Source organism: Syngnathus leptorhynchus, chromosome 19 (assembly GCF_054491065.1).
Source record: "Syngnathus leptorhynchus isolate UIUO chromosome 19, UIUO_Slep, whole genome shotgun sequence".
NCBI lineage: Eukaryota > Metazoa > Chordata > Actinopteri > Syngnathiformes > Syngnathidae > Syngnathus > Syngnathus leptorhynchus.
The window spans coordinates 1,969,189-1,991,987 of NC_141213.1; the positions used below are offsets into that span (position 1 = coordinate 1,969,189).

At 49.5% G+C, this 22,799-nt stretch overlaps 1 protein-coding gene across 5 annotated transcripts; it reads right to left on the reverse strand.

The window, feature by feature from the left end:
- Positions 1-36: 36 nt before the first annotated feature.
- ncoa2 (nuclear receptor coactivator 2) lies at positions 37-22,735 on the reverse strand. Of its 5 annotated transcripts, none has more exons than XM_085938724.1 (22): positions 22,501-22,735; positions 16,744-16,822; positions 14,799-14,906; positions 14,512-14,684; positions 13,670-13,773; positions 12,855-13,032; positions 11,836-12,027; positions 11,499-11,600; positions 11,044-11,184; positions 10,834-10,981; positions 9,516-10,758; positions 6,777-6,978; positions 6,464-6,652; positions 6,203-6,379; positions 5,715-5,853; positions 5,474-5,642; positions 5,024-5,326; positions 4,724-4,801; positions 4,472-4,661; positions 3,437-3,617; positions 3,202-3,349; positions 37-2,996 (listed from the first exon to the last, which is right to left on the reverse strand). In XM_085938724.1, the coding sequence occupies exons 3-22, from the start codon at positions 14,885-14,887 to the stop codon at positions 2,985-2,987; spliced, it is 4,158 nt and encodes a 1,385-aa protein (XP_085794850.1). In that variant the 5' UTR covers positions 14,888-14,906; positions 16,744-16,822; positions 22,501-22,735; the 3' UTR covers positions 37-2,984. The 5 variants fall into 5 exon arrangements, with proteins under 5 accessions (XP_085794850.1, XP_085794849.1, XP_085794846.1 ...); XM_085938723.1 differs by having other exon boundaries at positions 4,466-4,661; XM_085938720.1 differs by having other exon boundaries at positions 4,193-4,661.
- Between the last annotated feature and the right edge of the window lie 64 nt (positions 22,736-22,799).

Consider the following 22,799-nt stretch of genomic DNA (forward strand, 5'->3'; position numbering starts at 1 on the left):
ATTAAAAGGCATCAAGGTGAAATATGTCAATAACAGAATTCTTTATTTACAAGGCAAATAGCATCAGCGAAGCCATAATAATTGACAACTTGCATAACCGTGGGTTTTAAACTTCTCGTGTCACTTTTGCATAAAACACGCACACGCGCGCGCGCTCGCTCGCTCACACACGCTTGGGTTGCAAAAAAAGGGGGGAGTTGGGGTGGAGGGGGGGCTACAGTGAGATTCTTGTGAACAATGCAGGAGAAAAATCGCACACACACGCACACCAGCTGTGGAAAAAAAGCAACGAAGCGTTCCTGGGAGAAACTCTTATTATAATACATGAACATATCGCGCTTCCTTTTTAAATGATGATGTCGCACCCGGTTGGTTTTGTACAAGTCATTATACAAACGTATACACACGGCCACGTAATATACAAGAGCGGACGAGATCTAAGGCATATTTGCTAGGTTGTTGTTGTTTTTTTTTTTTTAGCTCTAGTAAATTGGCAGACAATACAAAAAGGGCATTAAAAATAGCAAAAGCTGTTTCGGGGGGGGGGGGGGAGTGATCGTTGCATCCTACACATGGCTTCTTTACACGTTCTTTGGAAATAATTTTGCAACGGGCAGGGATTTAAAAACGCTCAAGAAGGCTCGTTTGATACAATCGAAATCGGCGCTTTGTTGAGGATTGCCTCGTAAGTCGCATGGGGGGTTGGCCCTTCAGAAGAAATGGTTGGACCCTGTTGACCTGACATCATCGTTATGATCAGAAGCATGTCAAAACCAAGGTTCTGAACTCGAATTGAGGTGTGTGAGGGTTATTTGGCTTTTCTCCATGGAGCGTCGCAGTACATCAGAAGGGTGGGGAACCGTTTTTCTGTTTCTCCCAGAGACAATACGATAATTCAAAAAAAAAAAAAAAAAAACAGCATCCAGTGTGTGTTTTGTACTCAGACACGGGACGGAGGAAGAACATTGACTCCTTTGACCAACAAATTGAATCAATTTGTAACGCGTTTCAAATCATCCTTCCCCATTGAAATGAATGGAAATAAATGAATCCATTCGAGCTGCATTGTGCTCCAGTTTCACGAAGATTTTTTGCAGAGAATAAAGATCTAAAAAAAATCTGCATTGTCTATATACTTGTGTTGCTCCACTATTTGTGTTCAAACAGCCAATGCTTAAAGGGCACTGCGACATGGATGCTATTTATTAGCCTGTCTATGGAGTTTTGCATTAAGTGTTAGCATTAAGCTAGTGACATTTCCTAAGGCAAAAAGTATGCAACATTGTTAAACACAATTTAAGTCATTTAAGTCGGACCAACTTTAAAATATAAACTGACATTTATAACAGTAATGTTATTTGTTTTTTTCTTCCCAAGTAAAGTTGCAAAAAAATATTTTTTGCTTGCCAGCTTGGCCTCTTTTTTCACCAAACTGGTGCTTTGCTGCCATCATCTGGAGCTCATCCTGCAATCGGAAGTGGAATGGTGGCAGTGTGAGAAGAAAAGTGGAGAGGGGGTGGGGGGGGGGGGTGCACTCGCTTCTCCCACCCTCACGACGGCCACCGGCGTCATTGCGGGCTCCGTGTGAAAGGCACTGGCAAAATATGTTTTGCTTGAAAGGGGGCGATACTAAAATAACAGAATGGTTAATTTGACTTTTTTTTTTTGCGGGGTTCAGACGTTAACTTTTCAATGATGTTAATGTTTTAACAATTACAGGTTCCCCACCCTTTGTAATTAAACAGAAAAAAAAAAAAGAGTGCGCGCCATTTTAGGCGAATCATTGCCTGAGGACATTTCAATATGGCTGTCTGTCAAGAGCCAGTGCTGCATAATCTAAAACATGAGTGTTACAAACGGCATTAAAAAAAAAAAAGGGTGTTTTAATACTGCATCCAAACGCACAGCCCAAAAAAAAAAAAAAAAAAAAAAAGGTGTCCTTATTCTTAATTAGGAAACTGTACAAAAATTACAAAAAACAGTTATTGCTTGTTTACATGACACCAAAATATGCACCTAGCAGCTTGCATGAAGCAATTTTTGTTTTCAAACTCCAGACAACATAGAAAGCACTTTTTTTGTTTTTTTTGTTTTTTTTTGTTTTGGGAACAAAAGTTATTGTATGGCTGTGTCGACTCGACTGGTCTCGTTTGGTGGTGGTCTGCGCTAAAGGCAAGAAGAAGCAAGAAAGCGATATCATCTGTACACTGTATACATCGCGGCCCCGCCCCGCTTTGTACCGGATGCGCTGAAAACAAAGAAATATGATGTCAGCAGACAGCGCCCCTCCCCTCCCCTCCTTCAAAAAACAAAACAAAAAAAATCTAATAAATAGAAAAACCATGGTATCACTTATTGGTATATACAAGTCATTGAATTTGGACTTTTTTTGTTTTTAATTATAAGATCATATAATCTCTTAAAGTCTCGGATGCTACAAGGATTAAGCCATCTACAGGAATTATTCTTAGTAAAACAGAATCTATACAGAAAAATAAAACTTAATTTAATACACTATATAAACCTCAAAACGCTCTTCTGCAGTGTTGCCTGCTACCCCCCCCCATTCAGGCGAACAAAAAAAGCTTTCTGAATCGTCTTCAGAAACTTTGAAACAAAACTTCTGAACTTTTTAAAAACTTTTTGTCATCATACAATAAGGAAAAGCTTCAGAGAGGCAAACCGAAACAGTCGGGTTTTCCTTTTTTTTGGGAGGGTGAAATATTAACAATGAGATTGTAAATAGCCGCAGTCCGCTGAGAGGAATACATTCATCGGGGCGTGTGTGTGTCGGGGGGGGGATTGGGGAGGTGGTTTGCCCCTCGTACCCGGGGGGGGGGCCTACAGTAAGTCACACTACGGTGAATGCAGACAGATGCCTGACTGTATTTCGTAATCTTTGAGGGCTGTTGGCTCGCTTGCGTTCGTACGCTTTTTTTTGTTGTTGTTGTTGTTGCTCCATCTCGAGTCCGACTCAATGCGAGTTAACAGTATTTCTGGAAGAAGAAGAAAAAGAAAACAAACCTGAAGCAGTTGACTGCATAAACATGCACAGTGATGGGCAAAAGCTTCAATCGTTGACATAATCTAAGTGCCGATATGTTTTCTATTGTCTGACATCGGTGCGATGGTGACCGCCCCGCTAAAATATTGATGGGCCCTGAAAGCCTCGTGGAGAAGCTGCGGTTAATGACACCTTACCGGCTCTTGTCCCATGGAGGGCAAGCCGGGCGAGGACATGGATGAGACGCCCATCTGGCCCATGCCAGGGACACCGTTGAACAGGCTGCCGTTATTCTGCTGTTGCTGCTGGCTAAACTGAGGGGACGCTTGCTGCTGTGAGAACATACTGCCAAGGAAAAGGAGCACAAATCACAAAAAGGTGATTTTTTTTTTTTTGGGGGGGTTCCACCAATCACAATCCGCCCCTCCCTACCTGTTCCCTGCCACGTTGCCCTGCGTCCAGCCATTGATGTCGGACGAGCCCTGGAAGGGGGTACCGCCTGGGCCCTGCTGCATCATGGGGGATTGCTGAGCGTGTGCTACCCGTGGGGATAGCAGGGGGCTCGGCGGTGCACCGGGACCCCCGAAACCGCTGTCCGCCTGTTGGCTCATACCTGGAGTGACAGTTGGGAAATGGGTCAAGGAGACAACACCAAAATGCGATAGAAATGAATGAAATAAAAAATGATCGTAGAAAGCGTCATTCAATGCATTCAAGTGGGCATTCGGGATGTTGACTGCAAGCAAGGTCGGGAGCAATGAGGTTAGGAAGGAAAATGAAACAGCCTTGGATGGATAAATATAGATAGATCGGATTCATGGTAAAAGAACTTACTGCCGCACTAGAGCTGTGAAGCCCTTTTTGAAAATCTGTGTTAAATGGTGAATTCGCTCTCATGGTTTGAAGTAGAGCTGGATTTCTGTAGTTAGGGCGCCCTCGTGTGGACAAGAAAGTGTAGAGCTAGCTAAAATTATGAGAATTAATTTGACGTCATACCTGTAAGCGCACACGTTTTTGCAAGTATATCTATCATGTGCAAAAATATTTGTATTTTACTGGTTCCAAAAAGTCTGATATTCAATCAGGAAAGTTTTCTTTTGGGGGGGGGGGTTGATCGTAACAGCACACGATGAGGGCATTTGAGGTGAACCGCGTGTGGGGGGGGGGCTGGGGCGGGGGAAGCAGTACCTGAGTTGGGAAACTGAAAGGCACTGTGCTGCATTTGGGGGCTGAGTACGGTCCCGTACTGTCCGCCCATCATGTTTGTGTTTTCCATCATCATCATCATCATCTGCTGCTGCTGCTGCTGGGAGGAGGGGGAGGGGGTGGAGCAGGAAGAGGAGGAGGTGCCATGCAAGTGCAGCTGGGGGTTGGCGGGGAGAGACAGTAGGCTGGGGGAGGAGAGAGGCGAGGGGGAGGAGAAGGGGCTGCTAGGGGGAGGTGGAGAGGCCAGGCCTGTACCGGTACCGTAGCTGGGCGGGTAGGGGAACTGCTGGGGGTTGGCCTGGGGGATCCGCGGCCCGCTCATGTTGGGAGGCAGGTTGAGGCCCTGCGCCCGCATGGCCATGCTCCGCTGTTGCTGTTGCTGCCGCTGTCGCAAGTGGTTGCTCAGCATCTCGCGTTGACGCTGCGCCAGCATCTGGGCATTGATGGTCCCCTGCGGGGGAAGACCACAAGTGGTGGGCCCGTTTTCTCCAGCTGGGTGGATTGATGGCTTACCTGATTGGGAGCGTTGGATCTTAGAGGTAGGTTCACATTTGACACGCTACTCATCTGTGTCATCATTGGCTGTCGGTTCTGGTTGGAAGGAAAGGAAGACAAAAAGGAAGAAGACAAAAAAAATGGTTACAGCAAAGTTATTATCCATCCATTTTCTGGACCGCTTTGTCCCCACGGGGATCACGGACATGCTGGAGCCTATCCCAACTGTCGTTAGGCAGTAGGCGCGGGACACCCTGAACCGGATGCCAGCCAATCGCAGGGCAGGAAAAGTCAAAACAATTGAATAGTCCGACTCACCTGCTGTGACTGAAGCCGATGTTGCAGCTGAAGGCGCAGCGTGTTGGGCTGGGTGGGCACCACCCCGCTGGGCCTGAGTCCCGCCCGGGCCTGCATCCTCATCATTGGGTAACCGGGACGCGGCGGCATCTGGCCGGCCATCGGGTGGAAGCCCGGCTCCTGCATGGGCGCGCCGGGGTAGCCCCTCTGCGCCATGTGGGACGGGGGCGGGGCAAACTGCTGCTGAGCGTACATGGGGGGCTTCTGCTCCAGCATCATGGAGGAGGGGTCCTGCGCAAACTGCTCCTGGTCTAGCGTCTGATTCTGAAAGGATCGTGGGGAAACATGAAAATTAAAACGAGGAGATTGAATGAAGCTGCGTTTTGCGCGGTTCGCTTTTTTTTATCCATACAGCGGATTTTTCGTGAAACGGCACTTGTCATTTTCAAAGTACAACGGCAGCTGGGTCACCTGTTCGATCAGAGCGGGGATGCCGAGCGCCCGGTCCAGCTCCTCCAGGCCGTCAAAATCCTTTAGCGCAGAGTACAGCTGAGACATGAGGGCCCCCTCGTCCACCGGACCCCCTTCGCCGAGGCCAATGCTGCACAACAAGTCCTCCTGAGGAGTCGGGTGAAGCGACCTGAGGAGGGGCGAGGGGGGTGTTAAGAGGACATGGGCCCAGACTTTGAATTGGCCAGGATTTTGGTGATACCTGTTCTGGTTGACAAAAGCAGTCTGCTCAATGGGCATCATGCTGTCCGGCCAAGGAGCCGTCTGATTGGGCGGAGCCTGCTGCTGCTGCTGCTGCTGCGAGAAGTGGCCGACCATACTCATGTCCATGTCAAGTTGGGCTAAAGGGTGACAAAAAAAAAAAAAAATCGATAGGATCCAGTTTAAAAGGTTCCTGACAAGAACGAGTGTGCTGGCAAACTGCTGCGTTCAAGTGCTTTAAAATTTGACATCTCATTACCAGATGTGGTTAAAGAAGTGTTTATCAAATTCGGAGGTAAAATACATTAATTGTTCATTTCCTTTTATTACTGTGAACTAATCACAAATTCACTTCGCTTGAAGAATATTTTGCTTTGAAGACACCACGAGATGGCGCTAAAGTACTGGTGAATATGAAACGGTAATTTAAGTAGTTAACAGGAAGGATTAAGCATCGTGAGTGAGTCTCTTTGTGCTGGTATTCCACACCGTTGGGCATCATGGAGGTCTGGAGCATTTGCCGAGGTCCTGGTTGCCCCGGTCTCATGGGAGGGCCGCCGGGGCCCATCCGACTCTGGGCCAGCTGCGGAACCGAGGCTGAGCCCGCCCAGCCTTCCTGCTGTTGCTGCTGTATACCCGGCCGAGGACCGCCTGGACCCACAAGTCCTGGATGGAGACAAGAATGAGAATTACTGTACTGTAACATACGTGGAAAGCCTTGAGTGTGGGTGTAGGATTCTACAAACCCACCTGGGACGACCATGTTGGCCTGGCTTGCCATCATGCCGTGTCCTCCCACCATGCTTTGCTGCTGCTGTTGCTGCTGCTGAACCAGCGCATACGGGCTGGTGGTCCTCATGGGGTACTGCGGCGTGGCGCTCATCTCCAGCGACACACTCCTCATCGGCCCACCCCTGCCCGGCCGCACGCCCCCGAAATCTGTAACGTAAGGAGAATGAAGACTTCCGCCGCCCAGCAAAGCAACACACAAAACAAATACTATAATAATACTAATAATTACTCGAGTATTTATTTGAGTGGGTGCGAGTGCTTTGCTACTCACTGGTGGGCACCATGCCACCGGTAACATTCTTGTGCTGCGGATGCTGCGGCGGTGTGGCCGGGTTGCTCTCGGACATTTGCAGGATGTCGTTGATGATGTTTTGCTTGTCCATGGGGCTGGGCAGCGAGACGGGCCGCGGCTCGCAAAACAGCTGCGGCTGGGCATTCTGCAGGTCGTTCAGGATGTCGTCCAGCTCCGAGGACTGCGCACGGAAAGGAGAAGGAGATGGATGACACTTGTGAAATCTGAAGACATGGATAGCAGTGAGATAAATAAGTTGCAAGTGCTACAAGTGGCCACCAGGGGACAGCACATGAAGACTCACTGTGAAGTGCACTACTGAGCTGTTCTTAACGGGAAACAACCAAAATTACACTGATGGGCAAATATCTCAAATAAAACTAATTAGTTATAGTTACAAATTGCCCCCAAAAAAGTAACTTACTTCGAATTACTTCTACTAATTAGCTACAAGGACATGTAATTATGATGATACTGTTTTACCTTTAAACCTTTAAATATGTCAAAGGATTCTGGTTTTTTGAATTGAGTAGACCAGAATAGATACATTATTTCCAACACATCTACTTCCAAATAACAAATCCATAAGGATGTAGAGATGAAGGAATAAAACAAAGCCTCGAGCCCACTTTATCACAAACCGGTGAGTGACTTGTACGGCCATTGATAGCTTTGCTTAGTGTGGTATACGTGAGCTAGCGTTTTCCGGATATACGGGAGTGCTACATACAGTCAATGTGGAGGAGGGGGGGGGGGGGGGGTGAGACAGTGAAAAGCCCTAATGAGGTCAGGAATGATGTAATGCTCCTGTACACTCTCACTTGTATGCCCCCCCCCCCGTTCACTTTCTACTCTCTCGGCCACGCCACTTTTACACTTAATGGCTCCTGTTTCTATCAATCTCTCGCTGTTTTCGAGGCAGCAGTGTAACGCGATCCGCATCCTGTGCAGGAACGACGAGGGTACAAGGCGTAAAAGGAAGAGGAGGAAACAATTTTAGAACCCATAGTTGCTGTAAGCAGAAGGTTAAAAAAAAAAAGTGAATATTCGTTTTTGGATTGAGCTAAAATTATGTTCTTTTAAAAACACCCAGTTTCAAATTATTTTGGACAAAAAAAAAAAGAAGCATATTTTGACCTGGATTGGAGCTATCGACCACTGGTTGGATTTTAGTTTCGTTTCGATGACGGCGAGAAGTTGCTATGTCGAAGTCAAGGAAGTGCTTTCACTCATTTGGTCAAAGTTGATGACAGTGGAAAATTAACACACACACACACACACACAATAATATTCCCCTCTGCCTTTTGCCACAAGTCAACTCTGCTCTGATTTCACATGTAGTCCTGCATCAATAATTCAGCTTTCAAACAATCGTGCGCATTACAGGAGGGAGGATGTGTGTGTGTGTGTGTGGGGGGGGGGGGGGCACACACTAGTAGGAGCAGTGGGTGAGGTTAGACCCCTCCCCCCACCACCTCCCCGCCCTCAAATCGAGTAGTCATCGTTCACACATGGCCGAGCAGCCATTCACCAGCAGCCCACTCGCCAGATAATGAAGTCGTCACAGCGTCCGTGACTAAAGACAACAACACACGCAATGCACGCTGCCAGAAAAGGCAAACGGGACCCGGAAGAAAATAATGAATTGAAGGATAATCGGTAGAATCGAAAACTATTCTCAATACTGCATCGGGTCAGTTTAAAGAAAAGTTGGTTTTCGGGATGTTTTACAGGGGGACGACTTTTTCCTCTCCCCTTATAGCCGATGCGGCGTAAAACAAAACATGGCCGCCGGCTCTATTTTAAAGTGCTTGCCTCCTCGCCACTATCACCATGGCAGCGGCATATGGCTCATCGTGCTCACTCTGCCTGCCGAGGCTGGGCTCTCCTGGGGCTATGTGCGCTTCCCCGTGTTTCTCCCCTCTTTGTTCCCATGCTACGGTGGTCCGACTATTACCCGAGGCCTCCCCCCCCGCCCAACATCCACTCCTCGTTTCCTTGTACAGTGGCGTCAGAGTATTGGCCCCCTTTTCCTGATGTATGATTTTGTTTTTCTATCAGGCAAGCCCCCATTTTAGTGTGTAGGAGATGTTGCGCGCACTCCCGCAGTAGGTGCATCGGCGATTGCATCACAGTAAGTATACTGCAAAAAAAAAAAAAAACAACATAGCAATTGAAATTTCACCAGCAAGTCTCTCCCTGTTCATTCCAGATTCCCTCCTCCCTCCCTCACATTCCCCTTCCTTCCTTCTTTCTTTCTTTCTTTCGTTCTGTGCCAGCCATGACCCGAGCTGGCTGCCAAACCCGCAGATTCCCGGGCCAAACGCGAGCAGGGATCAAATGGCCGGAGTGCCGCGGGGGCTTCGTCCAAATGTCACAGTCGTTTGAAGTGGGTGGGATGCAGCTTCCCTTTGCTCACGCCGCCAAAGCAACTTTTAAAAAGATATCGTGCTTTTTGGTGGAGACAACTGGAGGGGAAAAAAAAAGTGCCGACCGGAAGTGCCAGAATTGAACAAAGTGAGCGGCCGTGCAATGATTGGAGCGCTTTCATCTCGCTACGGGCGGTCGGTGAACCGATTGCATGCGCTGCGTACGCACGTGCATCGGGAAAGAGAATCGGCGAGGTGTTGAGAAGGCGCTTTTTGACATGGGAACTCCACAGCACAAGAAATTAGCAGCGGACGCTAGTCCGGGAAACAAAAAAAAAAAGAAACTAACCTGTTCGGCCCGATCGTAGCCGACATCTGGTTTCTCTGTTTTGACGAGCGGATGTTTGCCCCCCCCTTCCACCTTGACCTCTCCAGGCTCCAGCTTGGGCGCCTTGTCCTTCAGCCCGCCATCATCCTTGTCCAGCAGGTAGCGCAATAGAGCATTGTCCTTCTTTTTGGGGCTGAGCGGCTCCTGCTTGGGGGTGCCGTCTGCGTCGGCAGCGCCCTGGCCCTGCTCCTGGCCCAGCTCCTTCCCGGTGGCCTCGGCGGTGAGCTTGGCCAGGTCCACGGGAGACGTGCTGTTCTGGAGCAGCTGGTGGAGGATCTTGTGTTTCTCTTTGAGGGATGTGGCGTGCGTAGTCACTCCGGGGAGCCCGCTGCGGACCCCGGTCCCATCTTTCGCCTCGGCCCCCGCGTTGGGGGACAGGGGCGTCTCCAGAGGTTCCGGTTTGGTGGTGAGCAGCTGCAGCAGCTTAGTGTGGCCCTTGCTGTCGTGAAGACGAGCGTGAGCGTCGTCCTCGCGCTCCTCTTTTGGGTCGGCCGGGTTACTTTCCGTCTGGGCCGCCCCGTGGCCCCCCTGCCCGGCTTCGAAAGAGTCCAACGAGCCCGGTCCGGGTCTCGGCGCGGGATGAGGCCCCGATCCCGGAGGGGCGCTAGCCGGGGAGCCTATCCGCCGATCGGGAGACCCCAGCGTGTGCCCGTGACCGACTCCGTGACACTCGCTTAGGGCCTGGAGGGCTGACAGAGAGCTGCTGGTGTAGCTGTTGCCATGGCTGCCCGCCGCGCCGCTGCCCATTCCCACCGGGGAGGGCGAGTGGAGGCCGACGCGGGGGCTAGCCGCCCCCCCGGGGCTGCCGCGATGTCTGGGGGAAAGCATGCAGTTCTGCTGAGGCGGATGCGGACCGCCCACCGGGCTGGGGCTAGCGCGGGAGGGACTGTTCATTCTCCAGTTCTGGCCCTGCTGCGGTGGCTGCATCCCCCCCGCGTGGCTGTGCGGTGGGGGGCAACCGTAGCGGTAGCCCTGAATGTGTCCCCCCATGGCCGCTGGCTCTCTGGGCCCGGCGGGGCCCGGCGGCGAGAAAGGCGTGCTGTTGCTGATGTCTTGGCCCTGAGGTCCCGCGCCTGGCAAGCTGCCCGGGGTCGGAGGAGTCATGGAGGGGGTGGAGGAGTTCACGGGCTTGGGAGCCATGCCCGCAGCCTGGGCCTGGGCAGCGGGACCCATGTCCTGGCCCATGCCGCACACCGTCTGCTCCCTGGAGGCCAAATAACAACACACAGAGCAGTTCAAACAATCATACGCAGAGAAATGTTTCTGTTCTCGGACGTACCTCTGGAGAATGTGCAGCGACATGTAAAGCTGAGGTTCGTTGGTGGCGTGAGAGCGCACCAGCTTGCTCTTGGTATGGGCCGACACGATGGTTCCGTCCGAGAGAGAGAAGCGGTAGATGGGGCTGAACGCCTGGCCGTGGCGAAGCACTGCACCGAAAAAGGAAGCGTATCAAATCGCAGGTGTCGGACCGCCGGGGAGCAGGACTTACCTTCTTGCTGATGCCGTTTGGCAAAAGACATCTCGCCGTCGTTTTGCAAGTGAAAGCGTTGGATGCAACGACGCACCAGGTCCTCCCAGCCCGGTTTCATGGAGGCCCGCAGCAGGCTGGTATCCAGTGAGGTTATCTTGCCTGGAAAACAGAACTTTCTTTCACTACCAATTCAGATATTCTTCAGGATGATTTTTTTTTTTTTAAATGTCAATCCAAAGTCATAACATGAGGAACACCTGCTCCACTGTAATGCGCTTCAGCTGAGAAACCAGGCCATGCCATCTGTCAGGCTAATGGATCTTGTTAAGACTGCGCTTGTGTACCCGATCCTGCTGTAATTGGACTAGCGCGTTAGCGTGGAGGGCAGCACGGTGGCCTAGCGGGCTCCGGGTCTGTCGTTCGAACGTGTCCCGATGTCGGTGAACTTGAATCGTGTTGCGCTTTCTCGGTACCTTGTAGGTCTTGGCGTGTGGTGAAGCTCTCGTGCGTGGGCAACATGGGCCTCTCCTTCATGGGAACCCGGCGAGCTACGCAGATCAGGCACGACTGGAAGTCTGAGGGCGGAGAGGAGAAGCCGGAGATGAGGACGTACGTGGAAGGATATGGAAAGCACGGGGTGGGGGTGTGTTATTCCCAGGCAGCATCATTAATTGAGTTATTAATGATGATGGGGAGCAGGGCCCACCCCCACCACCCGTCGTCTTTCATGAGCGGAAGTGATGACCTTTGAGTGTCAGTGAACACATGAGTCAGACCGGTTTTGCTGGGTCGGTTTTTGAACTTGCGTACCGTCGCCTTCTTCCTTGATGGACTTGGGCTCCGACACGGCGAAGCACTGCATGGTCTCGTACTTCTGCTGCTGCTGCGGCTCGTGCTCGTGGGGCTGCTCGGGGCTCTCGCTGTGCGGGTTGACCAGCATTCGGCAGTTGAAGGTGTGGCTGTTTCGCCTCGGACCCTCGCTGGACCACGGCACGCCGTTCACTGGGGGGGGGAGGGAGGGGGAGAAAATTTAGCTAACTCTGATAATGGCGGTAGGTTATAATCAATTTGCTACAGTTTTTTTTTGGGGAGCCGCTCTAAAGTTTGCAGTCAAGCTCCACCGAGCCAAACGTGCGTCTCCTGGAGAACGCACATGCGACTCGAGCAAAGTCGCGTCCCACTCCATCTGCTGATCTCATTCGCTGCATTGATGATAATCTCCCAGTTATCTGGGACACAGCCCCACGCTTGATGCTTTTTTTTCCCCCCTTTTTCTTGCTGGGTGCTTCTTCTTCTCCTCCTCGCCACTCGCTCTCCCGCCCAGATGGCCGGGCGCTCGTCAGACCTCAATCCCGAGCGCAGAGGGGGGAGGGACTGACATAGATTGAAAATCACCTCCGGTGGCAAAAAGAAACTGAAGTCAAATGTTAAAGGGTAAAAAAAAAAAAAAAAAAAAGCTTTGCTAATATAAAATGAACAAAGAGAGCAAAAATGGGAAAGTCACACCCTTGATGTGACGATAGAGGCACGAGATGAAATTATAGGAAGGGAGTCGCGGCTGACAGGGGAGAGAAACCCGAAAATGGAAGCTAATTAGCCGAGAAGGCGGCTTAGATGCAAGAAGAGCGCCGGGGGGACTCTCGCCATCCGGCTGAAGAGGAAAATGAAGAACGTATAGATTGAGAAAAAGTGGAACGCACCATCTGAAAAAAAAAAAAAAACCCCAGCACCCTTTTTCAGTGGAGCGCGGCAAAAACAATTACTTGATTTTTTTTTTTTTTCCCCTTCAAATTTTTCAAAAATAATTTCAAAGTGGAGCTCAGGCTGACCGAGGGATTTGGGCAGCAGGTTCTTAATGAACTCGGCGTGGTCTCCGACGTGCAGCACGCTGTAGACGCTGGTGTTCATCAGCTCCTCCTGGTTGTAGTGCAGGTACTGAGTCACGTTCTCCGACACAAACACGATGTTGCCCTCCATGTTCACCACGAAGAAGAAGCCGTCCAGGGCCTGCGCGGGACAACCAACGACAGCAAGTCAACAGATTTTTATTCATTTATTTATATATTTTATGTTTACATCATATTTATATTCTATTTTTATACAAAATCAAATTCCGGTGCTTGTTAATCTGAGACGGCATTTCCTCTTCCACCTCTACGATAACTATAATCGCCATTAGCCTAATTGTTTTGCACGGGCGCGCCAACGCGTGAAAACGTCCACGGACGATTCTCCCAAAGTCGAGCCCGGCTGAAAATAGAGCCGTGGCCGAGATCATCTATCGCGGCGCGATAAGTGCATTCCGTGTGAAGAAAGGCCACGGGCTGGACAAGTAGGGCACCCAGAAACGGAGTGAGCCTCTTTCTAGACAGCGCTTGCGTCACGTCGAGCTGGCCGATATGCTAATATACGAGGCTCGCCTCCTCGCCACAATGGCGACATTTCCAGAATTAGTCTATATGCCTCCCTCTTAGTGCATCCTTTAAACGAACACGGGCTATATTTAGCCCCCATGAGTCAGTGTGCCGATTTGGTGACGCCGGACCGCGGGAGCTATAAATAGCCCTCGACGGCAGATATCCGACGTGAGAGGAAAAATGAAATGAAGAGAGCCCTGAGCAGGCCCTTTCTATGCACACGGTACCTCGAGCATCATGGGTCCCAAGGCATCCTTGTCAATCACGCTCTGGCCCGTCGACGAAACGTCCGACTTCTGCACCTCCTCCTCGTTGGCGGCGGCAGCTTTTTCTGTGAGCGGGGAGAAGGTTGAAATGTTTGACTTAAAAAGAAACATTTTGTGTTAGCCCCCCCGCTGAGGTTTCGCCGATGCATTAACGAGCCGAGAGATGAATGCGCCGCTCTGTGTGGAAATTGAAGACGCGTGATTGGCTGCCATTCGCGTAGCCATCGAAACGCCTCGCCCGGCCCCAAAAAAAAGTAGGCGAGAGGACACAAGGTTGTAAGTTTCTATCGTTACGTTGCTTATGTTACATAACAGCTCCTGTCACGTAAAACAAGATGACATCGCCGGCCACGTATATAATTAGACTGCGCCGTGGTCCAGCTGGGTCTAAACTTACTCCGGCCATCTCCATACGCCCCGTCGAAGCAACAGGAGCAATTTAAACTATTTTTGGATCCAAAAGCTTTTCTACTCCTTTTGATTATTTAAGAGAAAAGGCCATTTTTAGGCATGATTAAATACAATCATAAGGATAACGTGTTGGGTCTGAGATGTCTTCAGGAGAAGCATCTGTGCAAATAATTGGGCGGTGCTGATTGATGTGCCCGACGTTCTGGCTCGGGATGGTGGAGGCCATGCTGGATTATGAGAGTTACATGATGAAGTGATGGAAAGAACATTAATCAATCCTAACTCTGTTTAGGACAATATTAAATTGCTTCCAACACTTGCATGTGAGTCATATTTATTTATCATAATGATTATTATTACCTTCATTATTATTCGCGTGTGTGTGTGTGTACCTTGCTCCTTGATTTGCCGGATCTGCTTGACCGTCTCCTTCAGGATGGCACATTTGTCGGGCTTGACGTTGAAGTTGTCGATGTCGTTGAAGTTGGCGAAGATCAGCTCGGCCAGCTCCTCGATGTATTTGTTCTCGTGCTCGCGGTTGCGTTTCTCGTTGCTCCGCTTGGGACTGAGAAAGGAGGAGTAAATCGTTTGATAAATAAAGTACATCATTTGCTAATCGTGAACTAAAATGAATGGAGTTTTCCGATCTTATTGTCATGTACAGTTGATCTGGCTTTACCTGGGTCCGAGAAGTTCTGCTGAACATTCTTTACGTTTTCGCGACTCTGCCCTGGCAGGGTCGGAAGAGTTTTCCCCGATACCGCTCATCCTCAACGCATATCAGCTTCTAGAAATAAAAAGAAATTGTGAAAACGTTAAAATGCAACCCTATTACCTTGAACTTTTATTTCAGTTTTGAAACGGTCCTTTTTTTTTTTTTTCCCCCCCAAACTGCAGCATAATTGTAACTCGATCGGCTGCATGAACCCTTTTTCTACGCAAACCAGCCTTCGGAAAGGTGATTTTGACAAAACTCTCGAGTTTGAGGTCAGGGCAACAACTTCCTGACGGCCCTTCTGGCTTTCGCCAGCACACATGCGCTCGGCGATGCGATCTATTCCAGCCATGGAAACATGACAAGCGCACATGCTTGCCTGCTGACTCCTCCTTTCTTACATAAGGCAGGACGGGTAGCACAATATAGAGCAGATGTAGCGTAGCTTATGCGAGAGAGAGCGAGGGAAAAAAAAAAAGCTTCTGGCCTGGAATGGCCTACTTTGGAAGCAGCAAAAGGTGATTAGACACTCAAAAGAGGGGCAGCGTGCAGATGACAGATGACTGCAAAGGCAATGCCATGTTCGGCTCATTAATAGTTTTTTTTTTTTTTTTTTAAACTAACCTCCCGTCGGAGTTGATGCTTTTTCCCTTAATGATGACGGCAGATTGTTAAACTCCCTTAATAGCTTTAAGTGGCGCAAGTTATTCCCATTGGTCGGCCAAGTTACCATGGGGATTCCAGGTGCCGATTGGCTGCGCCCCGCCGAGCTCGGATACCATTGGGCGCCTGCGTCCTCTCTCCTTGACACGGCAGTTAACGGCGGGGTCGCTTGTACGTTTCGGAGCGATACGAGCGGGGGCTTCCGCGTCGGGATAGGCGAGCCACGTCTCAATGACAAGGCAGACAGACAGTCTGCACGGGGGGCCGGGACCGCCGGTGACGACGAAGAAGTGATGGAAGGTGCGTGTCCTTGCTCAGAGCGTATCTTAGGTATCACCGGAGCTGACGCTCCAGGATATGGCCGGAGCCGTCCTGTCTGGCGATAGGGAGACGGACGGCAAGGAGCGAGAGAAGGAGCTTGGATGTCAGCGGAGAGATTTTGACCGACCTTCCATCCAAATATTTGAATGGTGGTTGGGAAAGAGGTGCCAGGAGCCAAAACTCACAGAAAGCATGTCGGAGGAAGGGGAGTCGAGGGAGGCGGGATCAAAACCCACTTCGGTCAAACTTGCCGACAGCTGCCCGTTACCTTGAAGCAGATGTTTCACCGCGAGGTCACGGTCAAGGAAGGGAGAAAATATCGGCGAGAAGATATTCAATACATTGTCGGAAGCTAACAGTGAACAGTGGTGCCTCGGGGAGAAAGAATAAGCAGCAATCATAAAACAAAAGAGGCTTTGAGTTCTTTAATGAACTTTACAGTCAAACCAAATATTTGTGTTCAAAACAAGCACATACACTTGTCTCGGGCACAGTCCGCTTGAGGCTAGCAAACAATGCAAAACGCTATTGGCATGCTACCGGTTAGCATTGATAGCTGCCATTTGGGATTTTACGGGAAATATCACGTCTCCCTAAGGTGAAAGCAAAATTTAAAAGAAAAAACTAGAAAAGCTACCAGAGCCATCGGAGAGGTGATGGCGATTTTAGGAAACAAAATTCATCGTATAACACTCTCTTACACAAGAGTGAAAATAACAAGCAAGAAGTGAAAGGAGAAGAAAAGCTTCGTGGCCTTATCTGATAACCCAAAAAAAAAGAGCCTGAAAAATCACAAGGAGTCAAAATTACCTACAAATACCACCAGTTGAGAATGTGTACCTGCCTAGTGCCCAAAGACCGCTCCAGTTTTTGTTCCTGGATTCAGTGGTTGGCATTTAATCAGAGGTCGCCCTTCCCCCATCACCTTGGTTTCAGTGCGCAGAGTCCCTCAGGCCATCGCTGCGAGACGACAACATCAGGAAAGCTCCGAGTCTCGTCCACTTCTGCGAGCCAAAAAAGCCATGATGAGTCAGCATATGTACCATTTAAAAATGCATGAAACCAAATCTCGTATTCGGAAATAATTCAGTGTTGAACTAAAAAAAAAAAACTCTGAGACTTTAGAGCACAACTGGGATGAGATGTCTGCAAGGTCTTTTCATCTCCCGGGGGGGAGGGGGGGGGGCTTGAAAAATCACATGGCGTGCGCCTTACTAATCATGGCGCACAATTAATGAGACACATGGAGAAGTCATGTTCCCCTTTAGATAATTAGCAAATACAACTTACGAGCGGTACGAGAACTCCGCCGGGGCTTTTGAAGGCCATAATTGTGCCAACTAATCAAGTAAGTATAATTCCGCATTTCTCAGCCTTCCTCTTTTTACTTTCCTGCCAGGCGCTAAAGTTCTCATCCCGCGGAGGAATTTCCTCTGAGCTCTAAGGCCGTCACGTGCTCGTGCCCGATCGCCGGATCGAATGACAGGACAAAAGGGAGGGTGTGAAGAAAAAACCAAAACAAAAATCAACGTGGTAATTTCCCTCGTTGGGAAGCAGAACCAGAACGGAGGCTTTTACGCCCGGCATTTGGGAAAACAATGTTAATGAGCTAGCTAATCAGGTTCGGACGGGACAAAAGTGGGCTGAGGGTCACGACGGGGCTAAATGCCACTGAAGCGCCGTGCGGGTGCCTTTTGAATTACCCGCTGATGACCCTCGATTCGATAAGAATGAAAACACCTGATCTAATTGCTCTGGGTGAGTCACGCTATAGCTTCGCTTCAGATCCACAAACTAACGGCAATTCAGAGAAGATTGAATTTTGTTAGGAAGAGAACACGGCCGAGACGCCTGGCGTGGGCGTTTTTCGGGCGGGAACGTGCGTTGGCTCTGTCAATGACGGCAAACATGACAATCGATCTTTTTTTTTTTTTTTTGGGGGGGGTCATTACTTTTTCATGCAGCAAGTCAATTTGTCTTCATCATAGAAAAGAAAAATGCCTAAAATAAAAAATTCTTAAAAAAAAAAGAATCTTATGGGGATTTGCTTTGTTGCACACATAATGACAAAAAAAAAAAAGTTGTTGCTTCAGTAATACGACTTCAGTCTGCGACTGTGCTCACCACGCTGTTATCTGCATGTGTAAACATAGTGCGTGTGTGTGTGTGTGTGAGGGGGGGGTGTGTGTGTTGCAAAAGCTCGACAAACAAGTCTTTCAGCTCTGAATTTCAACCGAACTTTGTCTCCCGGGGCCCGACAAACTCTGAGCGCTCACTGGAAGGTATTTATAAACGCGTTGACGCCACGCCAGTCGATTTCAACGGCCGCTTCTGACGGCGACCCGCGCCAGGTGCCGGCACATCTGCTGCTCCGATGGCAGCTGCTTCAGCGGCGATATAGGGAGTCGACGTAGCTTATGACGCTCAAGTTGAATGGCAGAAAAAAATAAAAAAACGACAGCGAAAAGGTCCCGTGGAACAAATACAGGAAGTCGTTGCAGATCTTGTGACCAGTCAGCACCTCGGCTCTTGCGCACCGTTTACGCGCCGGCCGCCATTTAATGCCCGTCACACTTTGTATGGAAAGAGTTCCAGTCGAGGCCCGAGGCTTTACAGTGGTAGGGAAGGGAGGGGTGTGTGTGTGTGTGTGTGTGTGGGGGGGGTCAGCTGACACAACTATGTCACTGACTTGATTAACTATAAAGCCTGAAACGATCCTCAAGAGTGCGACAGGCAATTGTAAAACATTTAGCTGGAGGCCGATGGCGTCTTCACGCTCGAACGTGGTGAGGACAACATTTTCGGGCATGACTTTAAAACCCCGGGCATGAGCTGATTAGGACCTGACGCTGGAACATGTAATTGGACCAGACAGTGGAGGGAAGCGGGGTAGAAAAGGAACAAGCCAAGCACGGCAGCTCTTTCTCTCTCTCAAGCAAGTCCCGTGTTGAAACAGAGACGAGCGAGGTCAGGAAGACCCCGATGACGATTTAACGGTAAAAGCCATCACAGTCAAAATGGTTGTTGGGAAGTGCAACCAATGAGGGCCACCATGTTATGTCCTGCACCAAGTCCATTTTTTCATCCAGTCAGGAACAGGACATGAGCAGACGGTTGATTTATGGATCATATTCACATGAAGCTATATCTCGTTGGCGCAATATGGAGAGAGGACGCGGGGTACGCGATTCACTTCGGGAGACCCCCTGCAGTGGTGAGGAAGAAAGAAAAAAAAAAAAAAAAGAGTCGAGACAGCCGCGACGCGGGTCAGTGCAGGAACACTGCTGAGTCAGCAGAACGCCGGTCAGTTAAATCCCAGGGGGGGAAAAAAAAAAACACACAAAAAAACCGCCGCCTCGCATTCTGGTGGCTTCATGACGAGAGGGTGAGAAAAAGGCCTTGCCGCGCATACCGCGTCAATCTCGGCCCTGCCTGCCAGTCTCCAGGTTGTCCGGTGGACGAGCTGGCCGAACGGGAGGATTTTCCTCTCGCTCCCCCTCCGTCCGGTGCCAAGGATTCCTCGCTGTGCCAAGCACATGCTAGCACTGAGTAGCACAAACACAGTGGAGGAAGCAATTCACTGTCCTGTGTGAAAGAGGCTCAAAGTCAACTTGGAAATTTGACAGATTGGTCGGTCGCATCAAGCCTCTTTGACATTTTTTTCTCTCTGCAGCCTCCTTCTCGTTCACCCTCCCGTTCAAATCAAAGTAGCCGCGGGCACCTTCTTAGCCACGAGCTAACGCATCCAGCGGTATCATTTAGCTCGGGATCAATATGCACTCGGCAGCGGCTGACCTACATCGGAGCGCTTTGGGTCGCAGAGATGCAGTCGGTGGCGAGGTGTCACGTTACCGCTCTTGCTTTTAATGAACGATTTAAACGCGACGAGAGCGACTGTATCGTTGCGAAATTGGATCGACAAATAAAAGGGAAGAACTGGTATCGCTGCTTAACACCTAAACAGAGTCTTTGCTGAGCATTCTTCTGTTTTCATCTTTCAAAGTAGAAGATGGAAAATTCCACGCTAACCGCTAAGCTAACCTGAAAGTAAGGAAGTTGTATGCTTAAATATGTGTTGCAAGTTCACTGCTGTTAAATGCCCACCACGCAAATTTCTGCAGATTGGCTCTCACGTTAACTTTAGCAGTTATCATGGCTCCTTTTTATGCACATTTGACTGCCACCTGATTCGGACTTTTGGATGTGCCGCATTCCTCGCGGGGTTTGTTCTGATGATGCATATAGACTCCGTTTCGCCCTCCTTAGCAAAAAAAAAAAAAAACGACACCCACTCCATGCAGATACTGTAGACGGATGGGCGGCGTGGCTGATTCCAGGTCAGTTCAAACAACACAATGACGGAACGCCTCGGAGCGCGGTGGGGGTAAATAGTCTCGCCCCTCCTCTTTCGTGACGGTGTCTCATCAACCATTTCACCCCCCCCCCCATGCTGTCGCTACTGTAAGCCTGGCCATTACCCCCACGGCTCATCCCTCACACCCACCCAGGACCTGTCACACGGCTGTTTCCATGGCAACACCAATGCACAGACAGCAGGGTGAGGTGCCCGAGCTGATATCAGCAGGAGGGAGGGATGAAGGGAAGGAGGGAGGCATCCTGTTGAGAAAACACTGCGGCCCTTACACAAGGACTGATGGACGGATAAGCTAACGCAATAAGTGACCGCTGTTTGTTTATCGCTAAAAAACCAGTCCGCTATTTACTTGTGTTTCTGTCTCGTTTATAGTTTCACCAATTAGTGTTGTGCATTAGCGCCGCCTACAGGACTGGAGTTGACACTTACAGACATGATGTTCAAATTTCTATTTGCCAACGATTACAACATTTTGTAAACTTAAACTAAGAGGCTAATACTGGACGAGAGCGCTGCACAGGTTTTGGAGTGGGATCCAGCTAAGACAAAAAAAAAAAAAATGTCAGCTTGGGCTGGAAAACAAGGGTCACATGATTACAATATCAGTCAGGTGATGCAACAAAGCTTCCTTATCACAGGGCAAAGGACGCCGACTACTTACAGGTTGTAATACACGCTTTAGTTTCAAGTTATTCGGGCAATGGAGGAAACCGATATGAGCACCGATACTTTGGATATATATCAAATTTGATGAAACACAACGACAATAAAATTGGACCAGATGATGATGATTCGCCCATGTGTCAATCTGCCAAGTAGAACTTACTCATTGACAGTTTTTAACCACACCATTCCGAACCAATCGTCGCAGTGCCGAAGTCCCTAGACCCGACTGTACTTCAAAAAACGGATTCATCCACCATTTTGCAAGCGTAGCAGAACACACTCGCCCTCAACTTATATGTCACATCTGTCCGTCCACCTTGACTCCATAGTCTGACAGAAGGCCGTGACTCGCTTACGTGCCGGCAGCTGTGCAACATGTCAAGTCAAGGACCCGTGCCAGTGATGTGACAGGACTCAGAGGTCTGGCGTGTCGTCAGGTGGGCACAGCAAAACCGCTTAACCGGTTCCTCGGGATACATTCCGCCTGCATTAGCGGCATTGACAAGTCACTGCAAAAGACAACTGTGCATGTGTAGCCTAGAACCAGTCAAGCAGGAGGCCTTCACAAATACAGTCATCTGCATATTCACCATTTATTATTCACAAATGCTCAGTTATTGCGCTCTTTGAAACAAACACAATTCTGCACAAGCTCTGTCGAAGTACGGTAAAGAGTACAGTCAATGGTGTATGTTAAAGAAACTGGCATCGATTGGAGACAAACATATGTTAAGTATGGCCAAAGTTGTTATGAAGTCAGTGTTTTTTTGGCATGTGCATAAAATCATCAACACATTTCTTTTTTTTTCATGGTAATGACATAAAATGGTACTAATATGTTTTGGTCTCAAACAAGGTGGAACATAATAATTCTTTGGAAGGCGTTAATTACTTGTGGTTTTCCACTGATCACCACGAATAACGGATTTACTGCGCACGTCCATTTGTGCACTCAAAACAAAGCGAAAACCAGAGTTGCACAGCTACACCCGCATGCCATTTCGCCCTACTTTTGTACAAACCCCCCAGATTTACTCGCCGTCACTATTGCCGAACTTAATATCGCGAGGCTACGCAGCAGTTCGGCTCCCCTGGCACAATTCGGCTGTGATTTCACCGAGTTCTGCGAGGTGAATAGCCGCACAAAATACAGGGAGAAAAACACATTAAGCCATGGAGCTCGTTAGCATGCTAACTACGTTCGCACTGACCCAACTTCGTCTCGTACTCGCTCGCTCAGCAAAAAAAAAAAAAAAAAACAGAAAACAAACAAAACAATATTAACAAATATATCACCTATGTAACGGAAAGTATCAACAACCGGTTGATTTTATAAACACACCGTTGACAAACATGGCCAAATAGAGCCTGCAAGCTCGCTCTCTCAATGCGTTTTAATTGAGTTCGCAGGGCAGATAAATCCCTATTATTGACACCAAGGGCTGGCCGACAAGCTAACCAAGCTAAAGCTAAAAAGGAGCCCGAGTATGTATAGCTCAGACGACCGAGATTGACGAGCTAGTGGAAGCAGTGGAGCAGGAGGAGGAGGTGGTAGTGGTGGTGGGTGCGGGGTTGCTGGGGCTTGCTTGTACCGGGACTCGTTGACGGGGGGGGGAAAAAAACACAAAAATGCCCGCTTACGTGTTAGTGCTCAAGTCGTCCGTCTTCTTCTGGGTTAGATTCCGTGCGTCACGGGCTGAGCTGACCTTCGCGAAGGCGACGGTGGAACGACGTTAGCGTTGGCTAACTGTGCCGCCATGTTACTGCTGCGAGTCCGCAAGCCACCGCTGAGTGTTTATCTGGCTGGTGGTAGCTAGGCTAGCTTCTACCCCCTCCCCTCCTCATCCTCCCCCACACCAAAGCACATCACGGGGCTCCTCCAGCGAGGTGCGCACCCCCCCCCCCCCCCTCTCTCTCATTTAAGCGTACTTCGCAATATT